General features: G+C 32.9%; 2 protein-coding genes across 2 annotated transcripts; both read left to right on the plus strand.

Moving 5' to 3' along the window:
• The first annotated feature begins 183 nt into the window (after positions 1-183).
• On the plus strand, positions 184-2,610 carry LOC133830751 (putative disease resistance RPP13-like protein 1). The gene is made up of 4 exons (XM_062260807.1): positions 184-391; positions 897-1,328; positions 1,514-2,171; positions 2,376-2,610. Exons 1-4 carry the CDS (start codon positions 184-186, stop codon positions 2,608-2,610), a joined length of 1,533 nt encoding a protein of 510 aa, XP_062116791.1.
• Positions 2,611-25,668: 23,058 nt separating this feature from the next.
• On the plus strand, positions 25,669-27,393 carry LOC133830756 (uncharacterized). The gene is made up of 3 exons (XM_062260815.1): positions 25,669-25,699; positions 25,756-27,206; positions 27,268-27,393. Exons 1-3 carry the CDS (start codon positions 25,669-25,671, stop codon positions 27,391-27,393), a joined length of 1,608 nt encoding a protein of 535 aa, XP_062116799.1.
• The last annotated feature ends 337 nt before the right edge of the window (positions 27,394-27,730 follow it).

A 27,730-nucleotide genomic window follows, 5' to 3' on the forward strand; every position in this document is an offset into this window, starting at 1 on the left:
GTTTTTAGGACTCGCTTTGCGAGTCCTAAAACAAATTCTTTAAGGACTCGCATTTATGTGAGTGTCCTAAAAATGTGTCCTAAAAAGGTGATTTTGTAGTAGTGTGGAAAGACAACTCTTGCTCAAATTGTATTCAAGGATGAGAGAGTCAATCAAAATTTTGATTCCAAAGTATGGATCACGATGGGAGATGGTAAACTTGATTGCATGAAAGTGATGAAACTAATTTTTGAGAAAGTCAAATATGAGAAATGTGAAATTGAGGAGCCATACGACCTTCAAGATGAAATAAAGAAAGCCTTGAGTACAAAGAAGTTTCTATTTGTTGTGGATGACATTTGGGATGAGGATCCTACTAAGTGGGAATATCCGATGTTGATGGTTGGAACTAGTTATTAGGAAAAACATGCCTCAGTTGATGTTGACTTAAGAGTAATGATATGTGCATCCAAAATATACACCCAAACATTACACACAGTGATGTGGCAGTTTAGTCTAGTCAATCATATTTATTAAAATTAGGATCCACTATTTTAAAAAGGAGTGACACGTCACTGTATGTAATGTTATCATTACTCATTGGCTTAAATGAGTACTCGGATCTCCAAGAGGTTGGGAAAAAAATTGTTGACTAGTGTAAGGGTCTTCCTTTAGCAATTAAGTCAATGCATGGGTGATCTCTTACGTGGGAAACATAACAAGGAGGAATGGGAGAGCATCTTAAACAATGATACATGGGGGTTGTATGAAAGAAGAAACATAAACGTTCTTCCAGCTTTGTGGTTGAGTTATTATTATTTACCTTCACAATTAAAGTAATGTTTTGCTTACTGTCCTCTATTTCCAAAAGATTACATGTTCACACAAAAAGAGATAATTTTTTTTATGGATGGCAGAGGGTCTCTTACATTCTAAGAAAGAGAAGGGAATTGAAGAAGTTGGAGAAGGGTACTTCCAAGAATTTATTTCAAAGTCATATTTCCAACCATCAGGTGAGAATAAGTCGACTTTTCTAATGCATGATCTTATACATGAGTTAGCTATGTTTGTATCTGGTGAGTTTTGTTCATTGCTGAATGAGAATAAATTATCTCACAAAGTTCGCCATTTGTCTTATATGCGAGATTGTGGAGGAATTTTTTACTCTAAAGAATTTGAGGAGGAGTTATCTCAAGCTAAGTGTTTACGAACCTTCTTATTAAAACTCCAATGGATAGAACTAGATCGAGTTTGGTTGTCGATTATAGAGCAATTACATGAAGCTTTCCCACGCTTAAGAGTATTATCTATAGCAAATCATTACATGAACAAATTACCTGATTCAACAGGTAATTTGAAGTACCTAAGATATTTGGAGTTAGAATGTTGTGAAATGAAAAAGATACCTGATACAATTTGTAACTTATATAATTTGGAGACACTAATATTGTCTGAATGTGGTCAAGTTACTCGACTTCCGACTAATATAGGAAATTTACTTAATTGCAACATCTTCATATTCCTCCTTACTTAGAAGAGATGCCATTGCAAATTAGTAAAATGAAAAATCTTCAAACGTTAAATAGGTTTGTCGTAGGCGAAAATGAGTTTGTCATTACACTTTTAGAAGGGCTTCAAGATCTACGAGGGACACTACGTCTTTTTGGACTTGAGAATGTTGATAGTGTTGAGGATGTTTTGGAGGCTAAATTAAAGAACAAGAAGTTTCTCAGTCAGATACATTTGTTTTGGGCTAAAACTCACAAACCCCATGACTCAGAAAGAGAAAAAGAGATACCCAGTGCCCTCGAACCTCATGCAAGTCTGAAGGCATTCACTATACGTGGCTACAGAGGTAATAGTTTCCCAAATTGGATTGGAAATCATTCCAATGTAGTAAGGGTGAATCTATGGCATTGTGAGACTTTTAGCTTCTTGCCGCCGTTGGGACAACTTCCTTCACTCAAAGACCTTGTAATTCGAGGTTTGTATGGTGTGGTGAAAATAAGCTCTGAGTTTTATTATTCAACTAGTGTTGATTCTTCTTTGGTAACAAAGACAAAGCCATTTAGATATCTGGAGAGCTTGACTTTTGAAGACATGAGAGAGCTTCAAGAGTTGTCGTTTATTGAGAATGGAGTTTTTCCTTGTCTTAAGAAACTTGGCTTTGAAAGATGTGAAAAACTCCAAGTGTCATTTTACCTAATTATTTTCCCTCCTTGAGAGAGCTTGTAATAGATGAATGTGAGCAACTAATGCCATTTCTCCCAGTGCCTCAACCAACGGAGGCCTCATTTCCACCTCTTGAGATTTTGCAAATAAAAGGATGTGATGGGCAGGAATCACTCTTAGAAAGGGGATTGCCTTGGAGTTTAAAGTACATTTGAAATTGTCAGTTGCAGAAACTTGAAGGCCTTGGATGAGGAGGCATTTCAACACCTCACCTCCCTTGAGAAGTTGCAAATTGAATACTGTGGTAAGCTCCAATACTTGCCAAAAGAACTGCCCAGTTCACTTTCTGATCTATGCATTAGGCATTGTACAATGCTAGAACCACGACTGGAGAAAAACCTAGGGGAAGATTGGCCAAGTATTGCTCACATCCCCAATATCAATGTTGTGGAGTATTGAGATGTGACAGTCAGAATCCCGTGATCAGAATCCCGTGATCCATGATCCGAAGGAGGAAAGACCGGGTAAAAAGCTATGTAATCTCACATCGCCTGAGAAGGTCATCAAGTGTGATAATGCTAAGACTGTGTATGTATGAGACTACATAGTTGAAGATGACTTAAGTGGATTGATGAGTACCACCTATGCCAACAAGATGCATCTTTTTTTCGGTAGCCCATCACTTTAGAACTCCAAAGTTAAGCGTGCTTGACCTGAAGCAATCTAATGATGGGGCGTTATATGAGATGATACATTTCTAAGATGATGTTGAAGATGGCAATGACAATGACGATTCTAATTTTCTACACAAGCTCCAACTGGTATAATTACTCCTTTTCTTTTTCCTACTTGTTTACACTACTCTTTATATATGTAAACTTTTAGAAGAAATGTATAAGTAGATTCACTGGAAACTTATTTTTTATGCTTCCTTTTACATGATAAGTACTGTTGGTATTGGATCAAGTTGCTCTAATTGCTGAAATGAAAACACAAGTTATATACTTATATGAGAGTTTTTATTTATATTTTTTTATATATATGTTTTAATTTCAGCTATTAGATCAACTGTGTTTTTTTGAACATGCGCAAATTGTTCGAGTATGTCTTGACTACTGAATTTCCTTGGAGGACGTCCTTTTTCATAATTCCCATCAAACAAGCGAATATTCCTCCACTAATGCGTCGAATATAAGAATCTTCTATGACCAACATAATCCGTCTTCCCAATTACGTGGCATGAAGGAGTGTCTTCGTTGCATGAAATATATCCTTGGCCACTCCAACCAGACAAACTACTATGGGCTGGAAAATCATTGATAGTTCATAATAGTGTTGCACACATTCTGAATACACTGTTCGTTGTAGCGTCTCTGGTTTGAACTCCTTCAATTCGTCTACCACAGGTCTGAAAAAGACATCAATGTCCTTCCCAAGTGACTTTAGATCGAGAATCAATAAGGTCAGCATGAATGGTGACTCTTTCATGTACAATCAATGAGGCATATTGTACGTGCAGAATATTACCGGCCACATGTTGTAAGAAAGACTCATGTTACCAAATGGATTAAAACCATCAGCAGCCAAACCCAATCAAACATTTCTGGGTTCTTTGGAAAAATCAGGATATCTAGAATCAAATTGTTTCCAAGCACCCCCACCAACAGGATGGTGCATCACACCATATTCTTTCGAACTTCTTGTACTATGCCAGGTCATATCATTTGCTGTATGCCTTGAACCATAAAGACGTTTCAGCCTAGGAGTTAAAGGGAAGTAGCACTACAACAAATTTGATATACAATGACTCCCTACAATGTCTTACACCATTGGTGTAAGACATTACAACTTATCAGGGGTTTTAAATGTCTAATGGTGTAAGACATTGAAAGTGTATATTAATGGCTACAATTGGAAGACATTGCAAATGGTGGAAGACGTTGGAAATAGGCTGGGGTAGTGTTTATGGGTACATCCAACGTCTCCCACTGGGAGACGTGGGACACGTGGCACGTCTCCCAGTGGGAGACGTTGGATGTGCATGGGAGCAAATAAATCATAGGTTTTGCATTAGGATGAGTAATATACATGATTTTGTGTTAGTTTTACATTTTTATGCATTTTTTTATATACACTGTATGTTTTTGTGGTTTTTCCATGGAAGTTTTTAGGGATTTATGATTTTTTAGTTTTTTTTTTAATTTAACCTATCACATTGTATAGATTTCATTAGAGTATATATGTTCATGATTTTTTAAAATTTTTATCATTTTTTATTTCGGAATTTAGATATATTTTTGTATATTTGAATTTTTTTTTTTTAAATTGTAACTATTTTGTTATATATATATATATGTTGACGCCGTTTTTCGTCAACAGATAAAAGAAGAGAGCACGTAAACAATTAAAGACAATAGCTAAAACAAACAAACGAATCAGACACACGGTTTTTACATGGTTCAGCAGTTAAATCTGCCTAGTCCACGAGTCTCTGTTATTAATCTCAAGATTATCTCTGAACAATTCTTTAGCATGAATTCTCCAGAGTTTTCTCTCAAGAATCAGAAATTCGGTCCTTTACAATGGTGCATGACTTCTCTATTTATAGAGAAGGATGCAGAATACTATCCCACATATTTTGGGTAGTTACTCTTTTGTGAATAAAAATCAATGGCCTTAAATGCCAATAATCAGATATAAAAGGAAACGTTCCCCAAAGATCAGGAAACGCATAGCTGACTAAATAATATCCCACGATTTTTGGGGATTTACATCAATAAATGAGGATCATATCCCATATCTACAACACTTGTAGATATTCAAGGTAATCATAGCGTATCTCCAAGGGTTCAGCATCTAAGGTTTCACATCATTGTGCGAGCCACTGACATTTCCCGAGCTGACATTTCTTTCGAGATGGCATATCGAGCTCGAGATCTCTGCTCCGAAGTTGTTCCTGAAGATGAGGGGCTCACAGAGCTATCCTTCGAGATCGAGATCATTTCGAGGTCACCATATTCGAGGTCTGTACCATACTTTGCAGGCTCCGATTTACAATCGTAGTGCATACCCTAACCCTCACGAGACCATTTAATGCGAACTCAGCTTTCGAGGTCATATTTGCTATGGCTCGAAATCTGGGTATAACAATATATAGTTATGTTAAAATAAATTTATTAAATAATTTATAAAATATAAATATATGAAATTTTTTATGTTTTTGTTTATTATTAAGTTTTTAGGTTATGAAATTTTATATTGATTTTTTGTTGAGGTTATAATTAGTGGCACATTGAGATTTTTTTTATTTGTTTACCAATATCATTTACTATTATTAGATATTTAGTGATATTTGTTTAGTAATGTTTAACATATTAATTAATTTAATTTCATAGGTTGTGATTTTTGTGGTGAGATTTTAGAGAATATTTTGCATCAAAATTCCAATATCAATCACACATTTGAGGTAATTAAGTTTCTAAATTACAATAATACGTTATATATTGCTAGATATTTAGTGATGTTTTATTTATTATTTATTAATTTAATTTTATTGGTTTGTGGATTTAATAGCGAATTTGATTACTAAGTGAAGTAACTTTGCTAGCTTTTGGATTAAAGATTGCAAGAGGTACATATATATTCTCTTACTTCTACTTTTAATATTATTAAACAAATGTTAGAGGAGTTTGAATATCTTAAATATTCATCCATAGTGAAGTAGGTTCTGAGATTAAAATTGTGTGCTGCGGTGATAACGGAAGGTTGAGAACTTGTGTGTATTAGTGAAGTAGGTTCTGATAAATTTGACTGTGTGTTGTGGAGCTATAAGGAAGAAACTTATTGTATGTTGTTTGAATTGTTTGTTTTGCTATTCACATGCAGATGGTTAGGTTACTATTATAGGGGAAATGCTGCCCGATTTTATCTAGGATAATAAACAATTAGTTTTATATAGACATTCTATAAGGAAGAAACTTATTGTATGTTGTTTGAATTGTTTGTTTTGATATTCACATGCAGATGGTTAGGTCACTATTATAGGGGAAATGCTGCCCGATTTTATCTAGGATAATAAAAAATTAGTTTTATATAAACATACAACTTTATCACGTGCTTATTTAGTGTTGTTTCTTTTCTTTTCCATAGACATAGGAGAATATATGGATAAACAGTGGATGTCAGCAAATAGGTTATCTGCGGAATATAGGAACGGGGTCGATTTGTTCTTAAGGTTTTGTTCGGAAAATGTGAAAGACCCAAATTTTACTTATTGTCCATGTCTTAAGTGTGGAAATGTTAAAAAGATGGATCTTAAAAAGATTAAAGAACACTTATATTTCAATGGGATCGACAAGAGTTACACAATTTGGTATTACCATGGGGAGATAGCTCCGATTGCTCCAACTCTGCCAAGTAGACCAAAAGGAGTGAGGAGGAATATAGTGGAGGAGAACTGGGATCCATTAGATGAAATGATTGACGATGCACATTATGGATCAGGAGTAGACCCAAATAAGTTTGAGACACTCCTTAATGATGTCGAGAAACCAATTTACCCTGGTTGTACAAGATTTACAAAATTATCTGCGCTTCTTAGGTTGTACAATCTAAAAGCTAAACATGGCTGGAGTGATAAAAGCATTACTGAATTATTTGGTTTCTTGAAAGAGTTATTGCCTGAAGTTAATGAAATTCCAATTTCATTTTATGAGGGAAAGAAGACGTTATGCTCATTAGGCATGCAGTACGAAAAAATTCATGCATGTCCTAATGATTGCATATTATATCGAAATAGTTTTGCAGACGCAAAATCGTGTCCTACTTGTGGTGAGTCACGATGGCAAAAGAAAAGAAATGGTGACGATGTCAAGGAAGGAGTACCTGCCAAAGTTTTGTGGTACCTTCCACCAATTCCTCGTTTCATCCGATTGTTTAGAAATGCCGAACATGCTAAAAGTTTGTCGTGGCATGCTAATGAAAGAATAAAGGATGGTAAATTAAGACATCCAGCTGACACCCTTGCTTGGAAGAGAGTTGATTTGAAGTGGCCTTCTTTTGGAAATGAATCTCGTAATATTCGTCTAGGTCTTTCGACTGACAGGTTTAATCCACACGCATCCCTTAGCAGTAAGTATAGTTGTTGGCCTGTTATGCTTGTTATTTACAATCTACCCCCATGGTTGTGTATGAAGAGAAAGTTTACAATTTTGACCTTGTTGATATCAGGACCTAAACAACCTGGTAATGATATTGACGTCTATCTAGCTCCTCTTATAGATGACTTGAAAACTTTGTGGGATGAAGGGGTTAAGGTTTATGATGCGTATAGGCAGGAAGAATTTAATCTTAGAGCGGTCTTATTGTGAACAATTAATGACTTTCCTGCTTATGGAAATTTATCTGGTTTTAGTGTGAAAGGATATAAAGCTTGCCCCATTTGTCAAGAAAAAACATGTTTTGAATACTTGAAACACTCTCAGAAAATATGTTATATGGGATATAGGAAGTTCTTGCCTAATATGCATAAACTTCGGACTTGGAAGAAGGTATTCAATGGTAAACAAGAGTTTGAAGAGGCTCTTGAGCCATTGAATGAGATCCAAGTACTTGAGAAGATGTCTAAAATTGTGTTCAAGTTAGGGAAGCCCAAAGTTCGTACACCTACAAAGATGAAACGTAGTCGCAAGGCCAAGGTTGTGGAGGAGACAAAAGGGTGTTATAAAAAGAAATCTGTTTTCTTTGAACTTGAATATTGGCCTTTCTTAGTTATACGTCATAATTTAGATGTTATGCACATAGAGAAAAATGTATGTGATAGTTTGATTGGCACTTTGTTGAATATTCCTGGGAAAACTAAAGATGGAATTAAGGCTAGACAAGACTTGGTTGCAATAGTTATAAGGGATGAATTATCTCCAAAACCAGATAAGAGACGAACATATTTACCTCCTGCAGCTTACACTCTTACTAAAGAGGAAAGAATGGAAATTTGCAGATGTTTGTTTAATATAAAAGTTCCAGACGGATATTCCTCAAATATAAGGTCATTGGTAGACATGAAAAGTTGTATTCTGACTGGCATGAAATCTCACGATTGTCATATTCTAATGCAACATTTGCTACCAGTGGCCATTCGATCTGTGTTGCCTAGGAGAGTTCGAGATGTAATCACAAGGTTATGCTTGTTTTTCAAGTCACTGTGTTGTAAGGTGATTGATCCGCTAAAGTTACCTAAGTTAAGAGATGAAATTGTTGAGGTATTGTGTGAGTTGGAGAAATATTTCCCGCCGACATTTTTTGATATAATGATCCATTTGACAGTTCACTTGGTTAGAGAACTAAGATATTGTGGTCCAGTTTATTTAAGATGGATGTATCCATTTGAGCGATATATGAAGATTCTTAAGGGGTATGTTAGGAATAGAAGTCGGCCTTAAGGATGCATCGTCGAATGCTATATTGCAGAAGAGGCAGTTGAATTTTGTTCTGAATACATGCCTGGTGTACAGAAAATTGGGTTAAATGATGTTGAAAATGTTGAGATTTAGAGTCGTCGTGGTAGCGTTGTATGCACAGTAAGTCGAGATCTTCTAGATGAAGGGCATCGTCTTGTGTTGCAGAATATAAATGAAATTCAACCTTATATCGAGTGAGTTATATTCATATAATACATTAATTTTAAGTTGTGTAATTTCGTATATTCAATTGTTTAACAACATATTTATAATTGAAGGGAACATTTTAATTGGATAAAGACCAAATTTCCATCCAAGTCAAGGAACTCAAAATGGTTACAAGACGAACATTATCGAACTTTTAGTAGTTGGATTGAACAAAAGGTAAATTGTGTTGATTATTGAAAGTTGTCATTAATTAGTACTTAATTACAAGATGACATTTTTGGTTGTTTTTGGTATGTTGATTTGATAGGTTGTGTCAGAATTACAAAACACATCAAATAAGGTTTCAGACATTGTTAAGTGGATTTCTCGAGGACCTTCCGTTAATGTCATCAAGTTTTCATCATACATGATTAACGGTACTCTATTTAACACTAAGGAGCGCGATAACAACAGAAACACACAAAACAGTGGTGTTAGCCTTGTTGCTAAAACTGTGCAAGTCTCTAGTGCAAAAGATAAAAATCCAGTTGAATGTGATATGACTTTTTATGGAGTAGTTAATGAAATTTGGGAGTTAGATTATATTACAACTCGAGTACCTTTTTTCTTTTGTGATTGGGTGAAAAGTGACAGCGACATAATATATGAAGATTTTGGTTTCACATTAGTTAATCTAAATTGATTTGGGCACAAATATGATCGATTTATATTAGCTTCACAAGCGAAACAAGTATTTTATGTGAATGATCCTTCAGACAACCAATGGTCAATTGTTCTTCCAACGCAAACAAGAGAATGGAACACTAAAGATGGTGATTTACATGATATACCTCTCGAAGAAGAACTTGTCACATTCACCGCAATAGAAAATAATGACGAAGTTGATGATGATTGTATTTGTTTCCGTGAAAATGGTGAAGGATTGTGGGTTGATGATAATGGGTCTTGAGGTACCATTTAATAGGTTTCATATGTTTATGATATGTGAAATTCTTAGTTGTTATCACAATGTGTTTCATCTTTTAATTATGAGTGTCCAAAATTGTTATAATAATGATATTTATGTTTCACAGATGGAGGCTGATCCTTTTGGTGGTAGTTCTGATGAGGGAGAGCAACGCCCTCATTCTCAGTCAGTGGAGCAAGAAAATAAATCTGTGAGAAGACGTACATGGATGTCTAGAAACACCAAAAAAAGGAGTGAAGGACATCTTACTCCTGTTGAATACAATGAGTATGGTCAACTAGTGGGTGGATCTAGAAGTAATGTTTCATCACAGCGTGGATCAGTTGTTCGAGCAACTGTGTCCATCAACATTAACAGTTGGAAAGATGTTAGTGTGGTGGATAAAAATAAAATATGGGACACAATGAAGGTATGTTTTTATTAATTATATTTCATTTAATGTTTTTAAAATATATATTATTTTGATAATATGCTTCTTATTACTTTCAAATTTGCAGAAAACTTATGATTTGGACCCCAAACAAAAGCAACAGATGTTGAAGGATGCGGGAAAGTACTTCCGAAATTGGAAGACTAATCTTACTAGGGTACACGTTTACGACGCTTTGAAAAAATACCCAAATGAGTTCCTGCCAGCTTTGCCATTTGGATTTGAGAATGTCATAACTCCGGATGAATGGTTAACCTTTGTGAACTCAAGATTAACTCCCGAGTGGCAAAGAAAGAGAGAGGAGATGCAAAATTATCGAGCACTGAATAAATACAATCACAACCTCTCTAGAGGAGGCTATGTGCGTATTGAAGAGATGTTAATGGAACAAAGTGGGAAAAGTCTGACTGAACTTGATAGGGCAGACTTATGGAGCATGGGTCGTCGGAATGCAAAAGGAGAGCTCATTGGAGAGGCCTCTGAGATTCAAAAAAATATTATAAGTGCTCATATTTAATAATGTTGATATGTCAAATTATTAGCTTATATATATAACTTTCTGTGAATATTGTTTCACAGGATCATTACCGGCAACTCCAAGCTGAGGGTAAATGGGCACCTGATGGCCCTGATGATGTGCTGACGAGGGCGTTGGGCACTCCTGAGCCTCGAGGACGTGTTAGGGCTGGAGGACACGGTGTGTCCCGCTCAGTATACTGGAATACTCCAACACCTACCTCAACGAAAAATAAATCAAAAGCCTCTTCTTCGAATGACGACATTAGAAAGGAATTTGAAGAAAGATTTCGAAAACAAGAAGAAGAGCATCGTCAACAAGCACAACGCCTAGAAGAGCGCCTTCAGCAACAAGATGAGCTCTTGAGAAAATTATTGGCCCAACAGAGCGGGTCAGGATCTAACGTTGGAGTCCCACCAGCGCCATCATCATACTATATGCCCGACCCACCAGTGCCACCAGCGCAGGCATCCTACTATACTCTAGACCCAGTAGTGCCTCAAGCAGAACACCACATTGTTGCACTACAACCGCTTTTGCAAGAGGTAATTAAACTGTCTTGAATATTCTGAAACCAAATAAATTTCTTTACTGCTTCAACATGATTATTTGTATATAATATGTTTCTTACTCAGGGCCGAGCATGCCAATTAGCAATTGGTTCGGTTTCAAACATTGTTGCATCAGGTACACTCATTGAAAGAGAGGCAGGCAACAACTTCCAAGTTATGATTACGAGTGTTCTTAAGCCAACCTGTCCTCTCCCTTTTGCATATCCTGATTTGGACATGTACATAGTTGCATAGGCCATTGGGACGCCAATAGCGTGGCCTAAGGATTTTGTCATTATATCTGAAGATGTAACTCATGAGGTGATGCCATGTTTTTACATAATTATCTTTACAATTCTATATTTGTTTGTAATTTTTTTAATTGTTGATATAATTGTATACAGACTCCCTCTACAAGTAGGACCAAATCACAATGACCAAGAGCTCCATCAACACAACAACCTCGAGAAAGAAGACGACAACAAACTCCTCCAACACAATTGGCCCACACTCCATTGGAACGATTACAGAATATCGTATCTCATTGGGATGATGGTGAGTGTGTCAATCTAGGCATAGAGTTTGAAGTTTTTGATCAGGATATGTCTCAGTGTTATATATTTAAGGATGACATACTTCAGTTTGCTCGAAAGGAGAAGATTGGACAAGCAGTACTCGTCAGCTACATGAGGTATATATCTCACAAATAAGTTTGTTCATTTAATTTTCTAATTTGATTTATTCATTCATATAACAATTTTTCATATTTTTGTATTAGGTTCATTTACAGATATGTGGTACAACAAGGTCGCCAAAATAAGTTTTTATTTGTCAATCCTAATATCGTCGCCACTCAAGGGAGTTCATTCGACGATCGTGTTCAGAATTTGTTCAGACGTTGCAATGACGTAAAATCAAAAGAACAAGTTATGCTTGTCCCTTGGAACCATGGGTAAGTTTAAAAAGTTGTCATTTTTCCGACCCATATCAATAATTTCTTTGTTTAACATTTGAGCTATAATTTTTTTTATTTTTCTTATACAGTGAACATTGGATGAAGCTTATTTTGGCACCATATGCATATCATGTTTATGGTTGTGATCCGGTGAATTCAGAGCTAAATAACCGTGAGGAGATTGTATCAGTGATCATCAGCGCTTTCAATCTTTTTTTCTCTATGAATCTTCCTGATGTCGAGATCCCTGATACTCTACGCATTAAGCAACCTCAGGTAAGTAACTTTAGCAGAAATTTTTTGAACATTTATAATAATTAAGTAGAATAATATGTATGTATTTTTTAAAAAGTTTCAATTTAATAATAAATTACTCATATTTTTAAATAATTAGTGTCCACACCAACCGGACAATGTGGCATGTGGATACTACTTAATGAGGATGTTGAAGGATTTGATTGAACATGCGAGTCCTGGGCATTACTTGAGAACGGTATTATTAATTAAAATTTACAAATTATTTTTGAAACTATAAATGTAATCAAATAATTAATTAATATATTTTACTTTATATTTCTTGCAGCTAACAAGCACATCATATACAGAGGCACAAATTGATGAGTTGCGACAAGAATGGGCGACATATATGTTGCCGATAATCCAAAGTTACCGACCTCGTTGATAGGTTTTTTTTTTAAATTTTTTAACTCTTTCTTCATACACAATGCAATATTTGTTTATTTTGAATATTTCTAACAAATATTGTATTTCTTGTATATATCTAACAAATATTTTTTTTTCTTTCAATTTAATTGATTATTAAATTAATTTCAATTTAGATTAAAATAATTTCAATTTAAATTAATATTATTTCAATTTAATTGATTATTAAATTAATTTAAATTTAGATTAAAATAATTTCAATTTAAATTAATATTATTTCAATTTAATTAATTATTAAATCAAATTAAAATAATATCAATTATAAATTTATTTTTTTTAAATGTGGGAGACTTTCAATGTCTCCCATTGGGAGACGTGGGAAGTGACTCACCTCTCCCAATGGGAGACGTGGGATGTCTCCTAGGGACTTCCCACGTCTCCCATTGAGAGAGGTGAGTCACTTCCCACGTCTCCCAATGGGAGACGTGGGATATATACCTACAATGACCTTAGCAACAACATCTCACTAAGTGGGAGACATTGTAGACTTCCAATGTCTCCCAATTAAAGTCATAAATCCTCTATTTTGTTGTAGTGCAGCGCAACACTTTGTGGGCGACTTTTTTCCCATTTGTGTCTTTGTCTACCCATTGGCTCTCACCACACAGGACAACTCTGTTTTTGGGAGTTCTCCTTCCAGAACAAACAACAGTCGTACTTGCAAGCATGAAATGATTGATAACCTAAACCTAACTTCCTCATTTTTTTCTTAGACTCATATAATGAAGCTGGAATCTTATTCTCCTTCAGGAATGAAAATTTCATAAACTTCAAAAGTTCATAAAATGAACTATTTATCAATTTATTCATAACCTTCATGTTCATCATCTTCGCCAAGAACTTTAAGAGAGACGACCAAGTACAACCAGGGTATAACTTAGCTTCGACCTCTTGAAACAGGTCATCAAATTGATTCTCCGCACTATTGCCACCACCATCTGAAATTCCTTCATTTACGCCTTCTTCATTAGTGTCTTGTTCACCAATAACATCATTGATAATGTCAATCATCTCATCAATCACTGGAGCCCCGTCATCCACTACTGGAGGCATATCAACTTCACCGTGGTAGGTCCACTTTACGTATCGCTGCAGAAACTCATATCCGTGTATGTGAACCTCCACCACATCCAGTTTCTGATTTAGCATATTGACACATTGAACGCATGGGCATCTGACTTCTCCCGAATCATTCACATGATTCTTGGTCATTTGCATAAATACTTGAAGACCATTCCAAAACTTATCAGAGCTATGTTGTCTATTAGTTATCCAACACTTGTCAATCGTCATAACTGATTCAAGTGGAAAATAAATTATCACAATATGATAATCATAAAAAACTACCTTTATTTGCTAATAATTTTTTTTATCACCAAAACACTAATTTTTTCAAGTAAATTGTGAAATCTTATTGAATCTTATGAATATATATTATCAAATTTTATGAATATATATTATTTTTAGTTATGAATGTATTGTAAAGTTTCATTATATAAAAAAATATTTCATTATAATTATTATTATGTTCTTTAATAATTATCAAATTCTTATTATAATTTTCACTTCTTATTTTTTTAAAAATAACCATAATTTTTTATTATTTTAATTTTAACTTAATTTTAAGTAAAGTTAACTTAATTACTTATTTTCTCTACATATATTATCTGTTGACGTCGTTTTTCGTCAACTTAAAACGTAGAGCAATTAAACAACAAGAACTATAGCGTAGATAAATACTACAGAATAACAACAAGAGTTTTACGTGGTTCAGCGGTTAACTCTGCCTAGTCCACGAGTCAATTTTATTAAGACTTTGGATATTTCAGGAAATTCTTCAGGAATGAATTCTCCAGAAATTCTCTCAAGATATCAAAAATCTGTCCCTCACAAGTTTCATGACCTCTCTATTTACAGAGGGTTCTCAGAGTTCGTTCCCACATATTTCGGGAAGATACTCCTATTTATTAATGGGAATAATTACATTAAATTATGTAACTCCTATATACAAGGAAACGTCCCCTGAGACCAGGAGGCATATAACAGACTAGTTAATATCCCTTTAATGTAGGGAAGTTACAACAATAAATATCTTTATTAAATGCATGGAGCGCGTCTCATCAGATGACTCATTACGTCGTTCGAGATCGGTAGTCAGTATCATGTCGGACCAGGTCTTTAGGTAAATTATGAGCTAGCCACCTTACCCCAAGACCATCTCGGAGTGGGTAAATACCACCGAGGCCGTTACATTCTGAGCTTATACCCATGCCAAGCTCGGGCTACCTGATCCGGAGACACCCGACAATGGATATACTCCGAAGCTATGTCTATCGAGCTTAGAAAGAACTTCGAGGTTGCCACCTTGCTTCGAGGGTTTGGCACGTGGACCACGAACATGCACTTTAGATATCACGAGTTCACACCTGACGAATCCAGTTTTCGAAGTCACAACCTCAGGTCTCGAAATCTGGGTGTAACATTATCAAATTTTATGAATATATTATAAAATTAATTAAATAAAAAATATTAATTATAAATTTATTAATTTACCATTAAAGATTATTATTTTAATTTCTATTTATTTTATAAGAAAATATTAGTAAAGTCTTATACTTGTAAAATTATTATTTTAATTTATACTTTATAATTTTTTTAATTAGTTTTTATTGATTGCTTTAAAATTTATTCATTAAATCACACTAACTTTAAAACTATTTTGTAATGTTTAGTTTTTTTAAATCTACAAAAAATTTGGCAGCATAACAACTGTAATCAAATCTATCCCAAAATTTAAAATTTGCATAAAAAAAATATAAACCAGTCCCAGTACATACATAAATTTAATACAATCATTTGAATTCACAAATAAACAAAAAAAAAAAAAAACATATTATAAACATATTCACAAATCAACATATTATTTATATAACCTAACTTATATATAATTAAAAAAAAAATTATTTAACCTAACATATATATACAATTGAAAACAAAAAATTTATTTAACTACCACACAATTTAAAAATATATTTCACATTCACATTTATATACATATACTTATACATATATTTAACATATATATTTTTTATAACATAACATTTAATTAATTTACATTAAATTAACATAAAAGAAAATTAACAAAATTATAAATCACAAATATAATTAAATTAATAATAAAAATTCGTAAAATGAACAAAAAAATTAAACACTATCTAAAATAACCAATTACACAATTAAAAACATAATTTAACCATTAATCAATCACAAAATATTTGTTAAAAAAAATTACCCAAGGCTCGAGCTGGGGATTATCCAAAGGCCAAGACTCGAGATGATGATCTAATACCCAAATCTGAAAAAGAAAAAAAAATGTCAAAACTCGTTTCCACCAAATACAAAATACACACATATATTTACAAAAAAATACATATTAAAGGATATAATAGCAAGATAGTGGGTTTAGACTACCGAAACTTGGCAAAAATTGGTCAAAACGGGGTTGGGCGGCGCTGGTGGTTATATCGTTGTGACCTATAGCGACAGCATGTCCCAATTTTTTAATTATCCCAAACTAAAAAATTAACACACAAATATTATATTTTCATTTATAATTATACAACACATTTTCATACATATTAATTAAACTCAAATCTGAATTTTTAATTTAATTATTTAAATAACAAGTATATTTTTATATATATATATATACACACAATAACAAAAATGGTGAAAAAAACCAACTAAAAAAAAAATAGAAATCTTACCATTAGGAGCCAGGTCAATCTTGGAATTTGTTTGTAGATACCAAATCAACCAAAAACACTAGATAAAAAAAATACACATAAATCTCAGATTCAAAATAACATAATAACAAAAAAAAAATTAAATTAAAACACAATCATACCTTCAAATCTTGGAATGAAACTCAAAATCTAACTATGGGAGAACCGAAATTGGAGATAAATGGATTTTATAGTGAGAGAGTGTGAGTATTTTTAGAGAGAAATCGGAGGAAATGGGTTTTGGGGTTTTTATGTTTCAGAGAAAATGACCTTTGTTCGGGGAAGAAGACAGTATATAAGGGACTTCTACTGAGAACATGTTCCTGGTATAGCAACTAAAATGAAAAAAATACCGTGTAGCATTGGCGCGGTTCTGAAATGTTTCTATCGAGAACATGTTCTTGGTATAGAGTTCTCGGTAAAAACAACATTTTTTGTAGTGACGATGAACTTTCTTGAACTTATTTTTTTTTTCATATAACACCATGTTAGATGTGGAGAGGAATGATCAAGGAAAACGCTAACTTTTCTAATTTTAAAATTAAAAAAGAAAATGATTTTCATAACATATTTAAATCTCATTAAAACACATTTTGGTTGTAGCAGTAATTTTGTTCAATATTTACATTGGCATATTATATAATTATAATATATTAAAAAGCATAAAGCATCACATATTTCCCGAAACTATTCAGTTTATTATTTCATACTTTTTATTATTTATTTAAACATTTTTTTTTATATATAATTTGTGTTAATTAGTTTAGTTATATTTTTGCATGTATGAGACTCGAGAAAAACAATTTGAGAGAAGATTTTTAAAGAAATTAATTAAAATTGTGATATTTTTTCAAATAAATGTTCTTATTTTTTAGTAAATTAAATATCCCTTCCCCTTCTTCTTAGGGATGTGCAAAAATTATCCAATCTAATTAAAATTGATCGATTCAATTACAACACACTGTCAAAAATTAGATATTCAATTATGATTGAATTTGATCGTATCAGATTTTGAAGATTCAAATTAGATCGGATCGGTTGTTGAATGATATATGCAAAAATCCAATAAAATTGAACCGATCTAATTATATATATGTATTTTAAAAATATATATTTATTTAGAATTATGCTCATAATTTATGTTGTATTTGTATGTTGTTGTATTATTTTGAATAAATTAATTTTTTTATTTATTATATTATGAATTATTTAAATAAATTAAACTAAATAAATATTAAAAAATATTAAATGGATATAATCTCATCAAATATATAACTAAGGGACACATTCAATTTAATAGATAAAACCGATCAAATCTAATAAATAATTGTATCAGATTAAATCGATTAAAAGAAGTTAATTTACTAGATCAGTTACATACAATGAATGATTGAATCTCTCTCTATAAGTATATATTTCCTACCAAACAAAGAGTTTTCTCACTCCTTGATCATCTATCAATTATTTTTTCTACCAAACAAAAAGTAAGAGTGGCGTCACTAAGCATTTTTTGAGTTACGTCACTAAATATTACGTTTGATGTAATAATGGTGCCTGTGGTGGAAATCTTCTAAACCAGATAATTTTACTTTAATTTGTAGGGTCTTAAAGGACACTAATTATATTATAGGAATATAATAATAATTAGCATTAAATTGTCTATATATATATATTTTCCCCTCTCAATTATTTTTTTGTTATTTTGAATGAAAGCATTGAAAAGAAAAAGACGACGGCTTCTTCTTTTGTTTTAAAATCAAATTATTGCGTTGACGCTGCTTTGTAGAAGTCTTCTATTTTTTTCTTTCTCCCTTCCAATAATTAAGCTAGTGAAACAAAGTTAATTAAAAAGAAGGAAAGAACCAAAAAAATAAAGGTATATCGATCGTTTATATATATATATATATATATATATATGAGTGTCTTCTTAATAGTTACTACCCATAGATGATTACTTTAATATTAACCATTGGCCGATTAAGATTAATAATTCATATTTATAGTTGTTAATTAATGTTTCTAAAAATAAATTTTGATTTTTTTAAATTTTTGGAAAGGTTACCGGATGAAAAATGTGTATTTATTATGAAAATATAATATTGTAAAATTTTTCATTTTTCAAATGTATGTCAATTTCTAAATATAACTAGTGTTTCTCATTGGTTGAAAACACCATTATTTATGCCGCAAAAAAATAACTAAATTCGAAATTAATATAGAAAAAAAAAATATTTACCTATTGGTGACTTGCTATACCAAGTCACGCCACATCATCATAATTGTTAGTACTCATCTATGGCTAATAACTATTAAGAAATCTTCCATATATATATATATATATAACTTGGAGATTCCTAAATGAGTGCATATATTTCAGATCCACACCGGCAGAGAAGTGATAGTGTTCTTTCTTCATGATAATTCTCTCGCTATATTATATTTAAATATATACAATTTTATAAATTCTTCTTTTCGTAAATTTTACTATTATTATTGCAGTTTATATATTGAGTTATAATTATGAACAATCTTGAAGGCAAGGATTTGGTAGCATTGAGGTAAGCATATATATATATATATATATATATTTTCTTCAAAGTTTTCTAATTATTAAAACACAGTTTGTACGTAATATCTTTTATTTCTTATTTATTTATTTTTTTGCTTTGTTTTAAGTGAAGTAGGTTCTGTTATAAAATTACAAGAAAAAAAATAGTGTTACAACTCTTATCTTAAATTCTACAATAGAATAAATGATAATGACAAAACTGTCTAAAAGCAGCTTTTGAATGTCCTCTTTGCCTCATAATACTACTACAGTTATTGTTATCTTTTAGAAATATCTCTGTCATGTAAGAAAGTAATTGATAAAACTCATTGTCACTCCATTCATTTCGAGCTTTTAAATTATAAATTTTAATCAATAATGATATTTTGGAAACCTTAGATCCAGGTAAATGGGTTTCTCTAATTCCTCAATTATTTTTATGAATTCATCCTGATGATTCACAAAATTTTCTTCCACATTAGATGTCATATCGATATGTAAATCGTCAATCGACACATACTCGTTGCATGCTCTCTTGGAAAACGTGGACCGACACATAGTCTCACCATGCCATATCCATTTTTGGTAAGATTGATCTATTCTATTTAAATATAAATGTCCTTTTACATCTACATATTTAAATTTTTAAAAAAATTTAAACTTCACATAAGGGCAAGATATCATATTAGGGTCCTCTCCATTTCTCTATAGCAAATTTCATGAAATATTCAACTACCTCTTCGTATTCTTTGGACAATCTATTTTTTTTTCATGCAATCTCTATCTATCTCTAACTAAAATCACCTAATACCTTCAAATAATATTATAGGTAAGCATATGGTGATACTAACCTAATGATTAAACATATATCTCAGTTTTAGTAATAAGGAATTAAAAATTATCTACAAAGTTAAAAAAAATGAGCAGAGTTTCTCCTATTTTTACATATTATCCATAAGTTTACAAATCACAAATCATACAATACCACACAACAAAATTCATCATTATTTCTTTGCAGAACACAAGTCTCAGATTCTAATTCTTCTCTTATTATCATTAATATTTCTCATAATATATTAATATGTTATAAATTTTTAAACATATATCTCAATTTTTGTAACAAGAAATTGAAAATCATCTACGGGGTTAAAACAAATTGGGCAGGGTTTCTCCTATTTCTACATACTATCCATAATTTTATAAATCACAACAAAACATTCAAACAATACTACACAACAAATTTCATCTTTATTTCTTCGCAGTACACAAGTCTCACACCCTATTCTTCTCTAATAATCAATAATTTTTTTCATAATATATATATATATATATAAATATGTCATAAATTTTATGGAAACATACGTTTCAAAGTGTTAAGTCATTCCAAATCCACCTACAATATTAATAATATTATGTGAAGATATTAACAATAATAAAGATATAAACTCTAAAATCATAACTCATTAAACTAATAAACTAAGAAAATATAATTATACAAACTTTCAAAATAAAAAATTAGGTCAAAATAACCAATTTAACACATATATGTCTACAACAATTTTTTTTTTCTAACACAATATACAACTTAACATATTTAAAAAATTGAAATAATAAATTATAATATTAATTTTCAGCCAAAATTAAAAAATATAAATATTAAAATGAAAAAATTATCTAAACTAATTTACAATAATTTAGTTATCACTACTATCATTACCAATATATTTAAGTACATAATATAAAAAAAAACACAAACTAAATAAATCATAATATTATTTTCGGCCAAATATAAAAAATTAAAATTCAAACCTTATCAAAAATAGCTCCAAATCAATGGTTCACTGGCATTTAGTCTTCTATGAAGATAACACACCGAATTTTCAACCTAAAACAACCATAAAACAACATACATTTATCAATTTTCTCAAACTTTTAAAAAATAAAAATTAGGACAAAATACTTATGTAGAGTCCAAGAACTTTACTTAGCTAGTTAGATAGTAATAGTAATAACTAGTAGTAGTTGTAGTATGTTTATGACTGTGGATTTTGGTTCAAGCCAGGACTTAATTGGAAACTCCTAGCAATAGTTATGGATTTTATAAGTTTAACCTATAGTTTAAGAATATTAATTATAACATAAGGTTTGATTAAAATTGCTGGTTATTAATATGATAATTATTATAACCTAAGGTTTAGATAGAGCTAATAAGAATATGACACTTGTCATGAGCATGGTTATTCCTAAGGTTTAGATAGAGCCAATAGGAATATGACACTTGTCATATACATGATTATTAATGAATTATTATTTTAATGATAAAATAGGGAAAATATAAGACTTAGTCTTCACTAGAATCTGTTAGGAGCATAACATTTGTCACAATTTTATTTATTTGTGGATTAGGTTGTAAATAGATTTTCCGTAACTTTAAGGTATTGTAACTTTCGACCTATTTTTGACCCAGTTATGTTATGAATTTCGAAAAATAGTATTTTTAGAAAGTTTTAGATAATTGAATTAGCTTTCTAACGATATAAAGAGAGTCTAAATCGAAGTCCTACAACTGTAGATATGTTGATTTTACTGCATGTGAGTTTAGAGTTACGAGATTTAGGGAGTTAGAAGTTAGGATTCTATTTGTTTTTATTATTTTTGTTTTAAAAATCAAGCTTTGACTCCTTAAACCTCTCTCTCTCTCTCTCTCTCTCTGAACAATTTGACCAAGTCCTAAGCCTTTGGCTGAAGGATATTCAAATATTTTCAATTAAATTCATTATTTTTATTCAAAGCCAAAAAGAAGATTTTTATTCCTAGAACTCTATAAATAGGATCTAGCATCAAGCCTTTTCATTAATTCTTCAAGCATTAATCAGAGCCTTCCAGGTGCTAGTGAGACTATAGAGTGATAAACACTTGGGTTGAGGTTATAAGCTTAATAAACACTTGGGAAGTAAGGTTATAGTGTATTTCAGTTTCGAGGTATAGTTCGGTCATAGAAGCATTCAAAGTATTCCTTATTCTAGTTCCTTTCTGTATTGTTCTTATAGTTTTTCTACTCAAATCCTAATTCGTATTCTCTATTCTTGGTTAGGCATCTAAGATCTTGAACGTAAGATTCTTATTGGTAAGTATCTTTTCGATGTTGTAGCTCATTCTTTTCATCCCTTTTCTTTAGTATACTCACCTCTCTATTATGGTTTTTAGGAGTGTTCCAAAATCCCGACTTTGTTCTCATCATCCTGGTATATTGGTAAGGAAAATAGGATAGTTTTATATGCTTATATGTTATGTTGATATGTTATGATAACTTATGCTATAGTATGTTATGCTATGTTTTCTTATGTTTCATGGTTATGATTTACCCTACCTCAGATATTAGACAGGGGACATAGATGGGTTATCATAAACCTACCACATGATCTAACCTACCTCAGATATTAGAAAGGGGACGTAGATGGTTGACACATGTTTTAATGGCCATTAATAGTATAGTATTATATGATGTACGTCTTTATAGATATATGTTATATGTTTATAGCTTATAGTTATGTGTATGATTATGTTTCATGCTTGTAGTAGATTTTCCTTGCTGGACATTAGGCTCATTCCTTTATGTTTTATATGTGCAGGAAAATAGTTATGGCGGCGAAAAGATTCTTGGCAGCTTGGGGATGTGTATTGAGGCAGGATGGAATCGATAGATTGAGCGTTCGATTAGAGGATGAAGTTTTTTTTTAGTATTTTAGTTATGATTTCTATGTATTATTTTTCCGCACTTAATTTTGTAACTGTTGACCCTGTTTTTGGGCAACTGACATGGAGTCAAAATACGCTTGACGTGGATGAATGCGTTAAAAAGAACGTAATGAAGAAAATAATAAGAACACGATATTTTATAGTGGTTCGGCTCCAGGATCTGGTAATAACCTACGTCCACTTAGATTGTTATTGATGTGAGATTCAAAGTAGTGATCAAAGAACTAGGGTTCAATGAGTTTCACCAGCCTCTAAAGAACAATACAATATGATTGATATGATAACTCTAATCACAGGCGATTTAGAAGTCAGAAAAGAGAAAAAAGGATTGGATCCACTTCCCTGAGCCCTCTTCTTCTATTTATAAGCTCAGGGAAGATTTACATTGATTTGTTACAGATATGATTTCCTAAATAATCGGATACTCAGGAAATCATGGGAGAGAATTTCGGATTCCATCATAATTGCCTAAGATATCTTTTGCCTATTACGTGCATACGACCAGACTGGTCGTATGAAGAAACCGATTGCATAATGCCGAATATCTTCCTGGTCGATAGTCGAACACAGGTTTTGCCAGGTGTCAGCCACGTGCAATTAATTCCTGCCATGTCATTCACTTCTGATTTTTGGGATAACATTTGCCCCCCAAGTTTGTTTACTGCGACCAGTAATAAAGAAACTTAAGGGAACAACCGTTCGTCTTCCCACGTCTGTCAAAGTCCCCGTGCATTGTCGAAAACTGTGACATAATTATGTCTAATAAAGTCTTTTCGGTTTCCAAAAAGGAAATCTGACTGCTTGTCCACTTCCCCACGTTTCGAAAGTGGGAAGTGATGATTACCGCCTTTTGGCTACCCCTTGTTAGATGTGGAGAGGAATGATCAAGGAAAACGCTGACTTTTCTAATTTTAAAATTAAAAAAGAAAATGATTTTTATAGCACATTTAAATCTCATTAAAACAAATTTTGGTTGTAGCAGTAATTTTGTTCAATATTTACATTGGCATATTATATAATTATAATATATTAAAAAGCATAAAGCATCACATTTCCCAAAACTATTCAGTTTATTATTTCATACTTTTTATTATTTATTTAAGGGTTTTTACCGGCGAAAATACCCAATGTTTTCATGTTGTTCCACTTTTACACCCAATCTTTATTTTTCGCGGTGAATATACCCAAACCCACATGAACTGTGTCTCCGTCACTACTTAACCCCTAACAGCGTTAAAAACGCTTACGTGGCCAATTGCGTGTACAAACCCAGACACACATGCTTTAAAATATTAACTGCAAATCAAAAAAAAGTTTTCCAACGGCTTAAACAGGGAATGCTTTCTTTATACCCACATTTCATGTAGAAAAGGCAAACCCACATTCAAAGTTTTTTCTAAAACTAATTTCTTGAGACTATGAAGATCACAGAGGACGACGACAAAGACTGAGGGCGAAGAACCCCCTGCTTTTTACCATTTCGGATTGAGGAGGACAACGAAGACTGAGGACGAAGAACCCCCTGCTTTTTACCATTTCGGATTGAGGACGACGACAAAGCAGGAGGAGGAACTGGAACAAAATCCCCATGCTTCGGACTGAGGACGAAGAACCCCCTGGATATGGTAAGCCCCTAACTGTGTTGTGCATGTACTTTTGTGGGATATTCTTTGTTTTGTTTGGGTAATGTGCTTTGTCGTATATCACATGAGTTTGTCCATTTTCCCACTAACTTTCTTTGTATTTTTTTTATTATCTGATATGCTAGATCTGTGTGGGGGCCATTTTACTGTGGCAATGCACCATGGAGGAAAATTCTTCACTCCATTTGGCAACAAAAGGTATCATGGAGGTAAAGTTTCTTTTTTTTACTGGAATCACACTGATTACTTCAGTAGATATGAGTTGGATTGGATGGTGCAATGCTTAGGGTATAAATTGCCTGTGGGTTTTTTGTGGAAGCCTAAGGAGAAGCATTTGAATTTTTCTGAAATGGTAATTGGTGAAAAACAAGTTATTGAAATGGTTGAAGATATGATAAGGAGAAAGTATAGACAAGTGGATATTTTTGTGGTCCAACCAGAAAGAACTTTGGAGTTGGAATGGAGTAAGGAGAAAGATGCAATTCCTTATATCCCAGAACTTTCTAAGAAGACGGTGTGCACTATAGAAGAGTTGCCTGATGATACAACTATCCCAGCAGATGTAGTGGTCAACCCATTATCAGATGATGAAGATCCTTGGTTTGATCACAATGAAATTAGATATGAGGATGGTCCTGAAGTTGTAGACATTGACTCTGTGAACTTTGACGATGAGGACCCTTTTTTTGTTATCAATATGCCAGAGGAATGGACACAATCTAGTTGTGTCATTGAAGACTTGCCTGATGATGCAGATGTATTTGTCGATGTGGTTGTCAATCCAAAATTCAATTGTGCTATAGAAGAGGCCGAATTTGGAGAAGAGGTCGAATATGAGTATGAGTATAATGATTTTGGCCCAAGTCAACATGATGAAGCTGATGTTGGTGAGAATATTCAGAGTGAAGGTGATGTTGGTGAAAGGGGTCTAGAGAGTCAGCATGATGAAGCTGCTGTTAATTAATGAGAATGGGAAAAATGAAGGTGAAGGTAATGAAGAGTCTAAATTTGTTATGGAGGAGGAAGAGTACAGGCAGAATGAGGGTGAGGCTGAAGAGATGTTTGCGCTAATGCTAATCCTGCAACATGGTGGCATTCAGTTACAGACGGTTGTAGCCAAGCTGATCCAAATGATGATGAAGGTGCTTATGTTAGTGAGGAAGACCTACAAAGTTTGTCTAGTTCAGATGAGGATGGTAATGCCAGGAGGAGAAAAAGATCCAACAACCAATTCAATCATGCAACAAACATGGATAACTTCAGATTTAAATTAGGCATGCTTTTTGCTACCGTGGACCAATTTAGGACTGCATTGAATGAGCGTTTTATTAAGATTAACAGGGAGTATGTTTGGTTGGCCAATGACCAAAGGAGGGTAAGGGAAAAATGCAAGAGTGCAGGCTGCAATTGGGTCATTTATGCAAGAGTCCAACTGTTAGACAAGCGCTTATTCAGGGTAAATACATTGGTGGATAGGCACACATGTGGATTGGTTTTCAACAACAAACATGCAACCTCCAATTGGCTTGCAAAGCATTATCTTGAACAGTTCAGAATAAACCCAAACTTAACTTACACAGGTTTCATGCAGCTAACAACACGTACCCAGTTTTCAAGAACAACAAGGTCAACTTTCTACAGAGCAAAGAATTGTGCAAAAGTGATGTTAGAAGGGACTATAAGGGAACAATATGCCATACTGGAAGATTATTGCAAGCAACTATTAGAGACAAATCCTGGGAGCACATCAATATTGAAAACCAGAATGCAGGATGGAAAGAGGTTATTTGAAATGGTGTATATATGTCTTAAAGCTTGTAAAGATGGATTCCTCAATGGTTGTAGGCCCCTTATCTGCTTGGATGGTTGTTTTTTAAAAGGATATTGCAAAGGAATGTTATTAGCTGCAATTGGCATTGATGCAGCAAATTCCATGTTTCCAGTGGCTTATGTTGTAGTGGAGAAGGAGCACACAAGCAGCTGGACATGGTTTTTAAATTTATTGAAGGAGGATTTGAAGATTGATGAACCAAAGAGAATAACAATGATTTCAGATAGGCAAAAGGGCTTAGAAAAGACATTAAGTACTGTATTTCAAGGTTCGGAAGTGAGATTCTATGTGAGACATATGCATGCCAATTTCAAGAAGCAATTCCCTGGACTCTTACTTAAGCAAATAATGTGGGCCGCTGCAAGGGCAACAACTAAAGTGGAATGGAAAAATAGGATGAATGAAATTAAGCAAGAGAATTTCAAGGTATATGAATGGCTGATGAAAAAAAACACAGAAGAATGGACCAAGTCTCATTTCAGGGAGCATGTGAAATGTGACATTCTTATTAATAACCTCTGTGAAAGTTTCAACAATGCCATTCTTGATGCCAGAGATAAATCTATTATCACTCTGCTAGAAAATATTAGGCATTGGATGATGAGTTTGTTCTGCAATAGAAGAATGAGTGTCTCTAAGTGGGTGCATCCTGTTTCCAAAAGAATTATGGACATCATTGAGAAAAGCAAGAATGTTGCTAAGCATTGTTTCCCTATGCTTGTAGTTAAAATGAATGTGATTTGCTTAAGTATGATGAGTTATGTTTTTGGTTTAATTACAGCCTGCAAGGCAAAAAAAGAGAGGAAGACCACCATCTCAGAATCCTACTACTGAAACTATTAAAAGGAAGGAGCGAGCTAAGAGACAGAAGCAAAGGAATGGTGGTTCCACATCTCAAACCAACTAAGAAGCTGCTCTTTAATCTTAAACCCTTTTGATGTAGAAAACTTGTTTTCTTTTTGGTGTAGTCGCCATACAATATAGGCATTACCATACTTTTGACATGTAGATATTCAGTCTGACTTTATCAATATTTTGGGACATCTTGGCCATTAGGAATAATTTTGACATGTAGACATTATGCTACTTAACAATATGTCATACTTTTGCTCTATAAAGTTGAAAATATTAATCAATGACAAAATGTCATGGTTTGGTGCATCATTCTATTATGCTTGAAAGCAACACTAAATAACTATATTTCTCTTACACTATTTCAATGAAGCCATGATTTTTTTTTTCAG

Source organism: Humulus lupulus, chromosome 4 (genome assembly GCF_963169125.1).
Source record: "Humulus lupulus chromosome 4, drHumLupu1.1, whole genome shotgun sequence".
Classification (NCBI taxonomy): domain Eukaryota; kingdom Viridiplantae; phylum Streptophyta; class Magnoliopsida; order Rosales; family Cannabaceae; genus Humulus; species Humulus lupulus.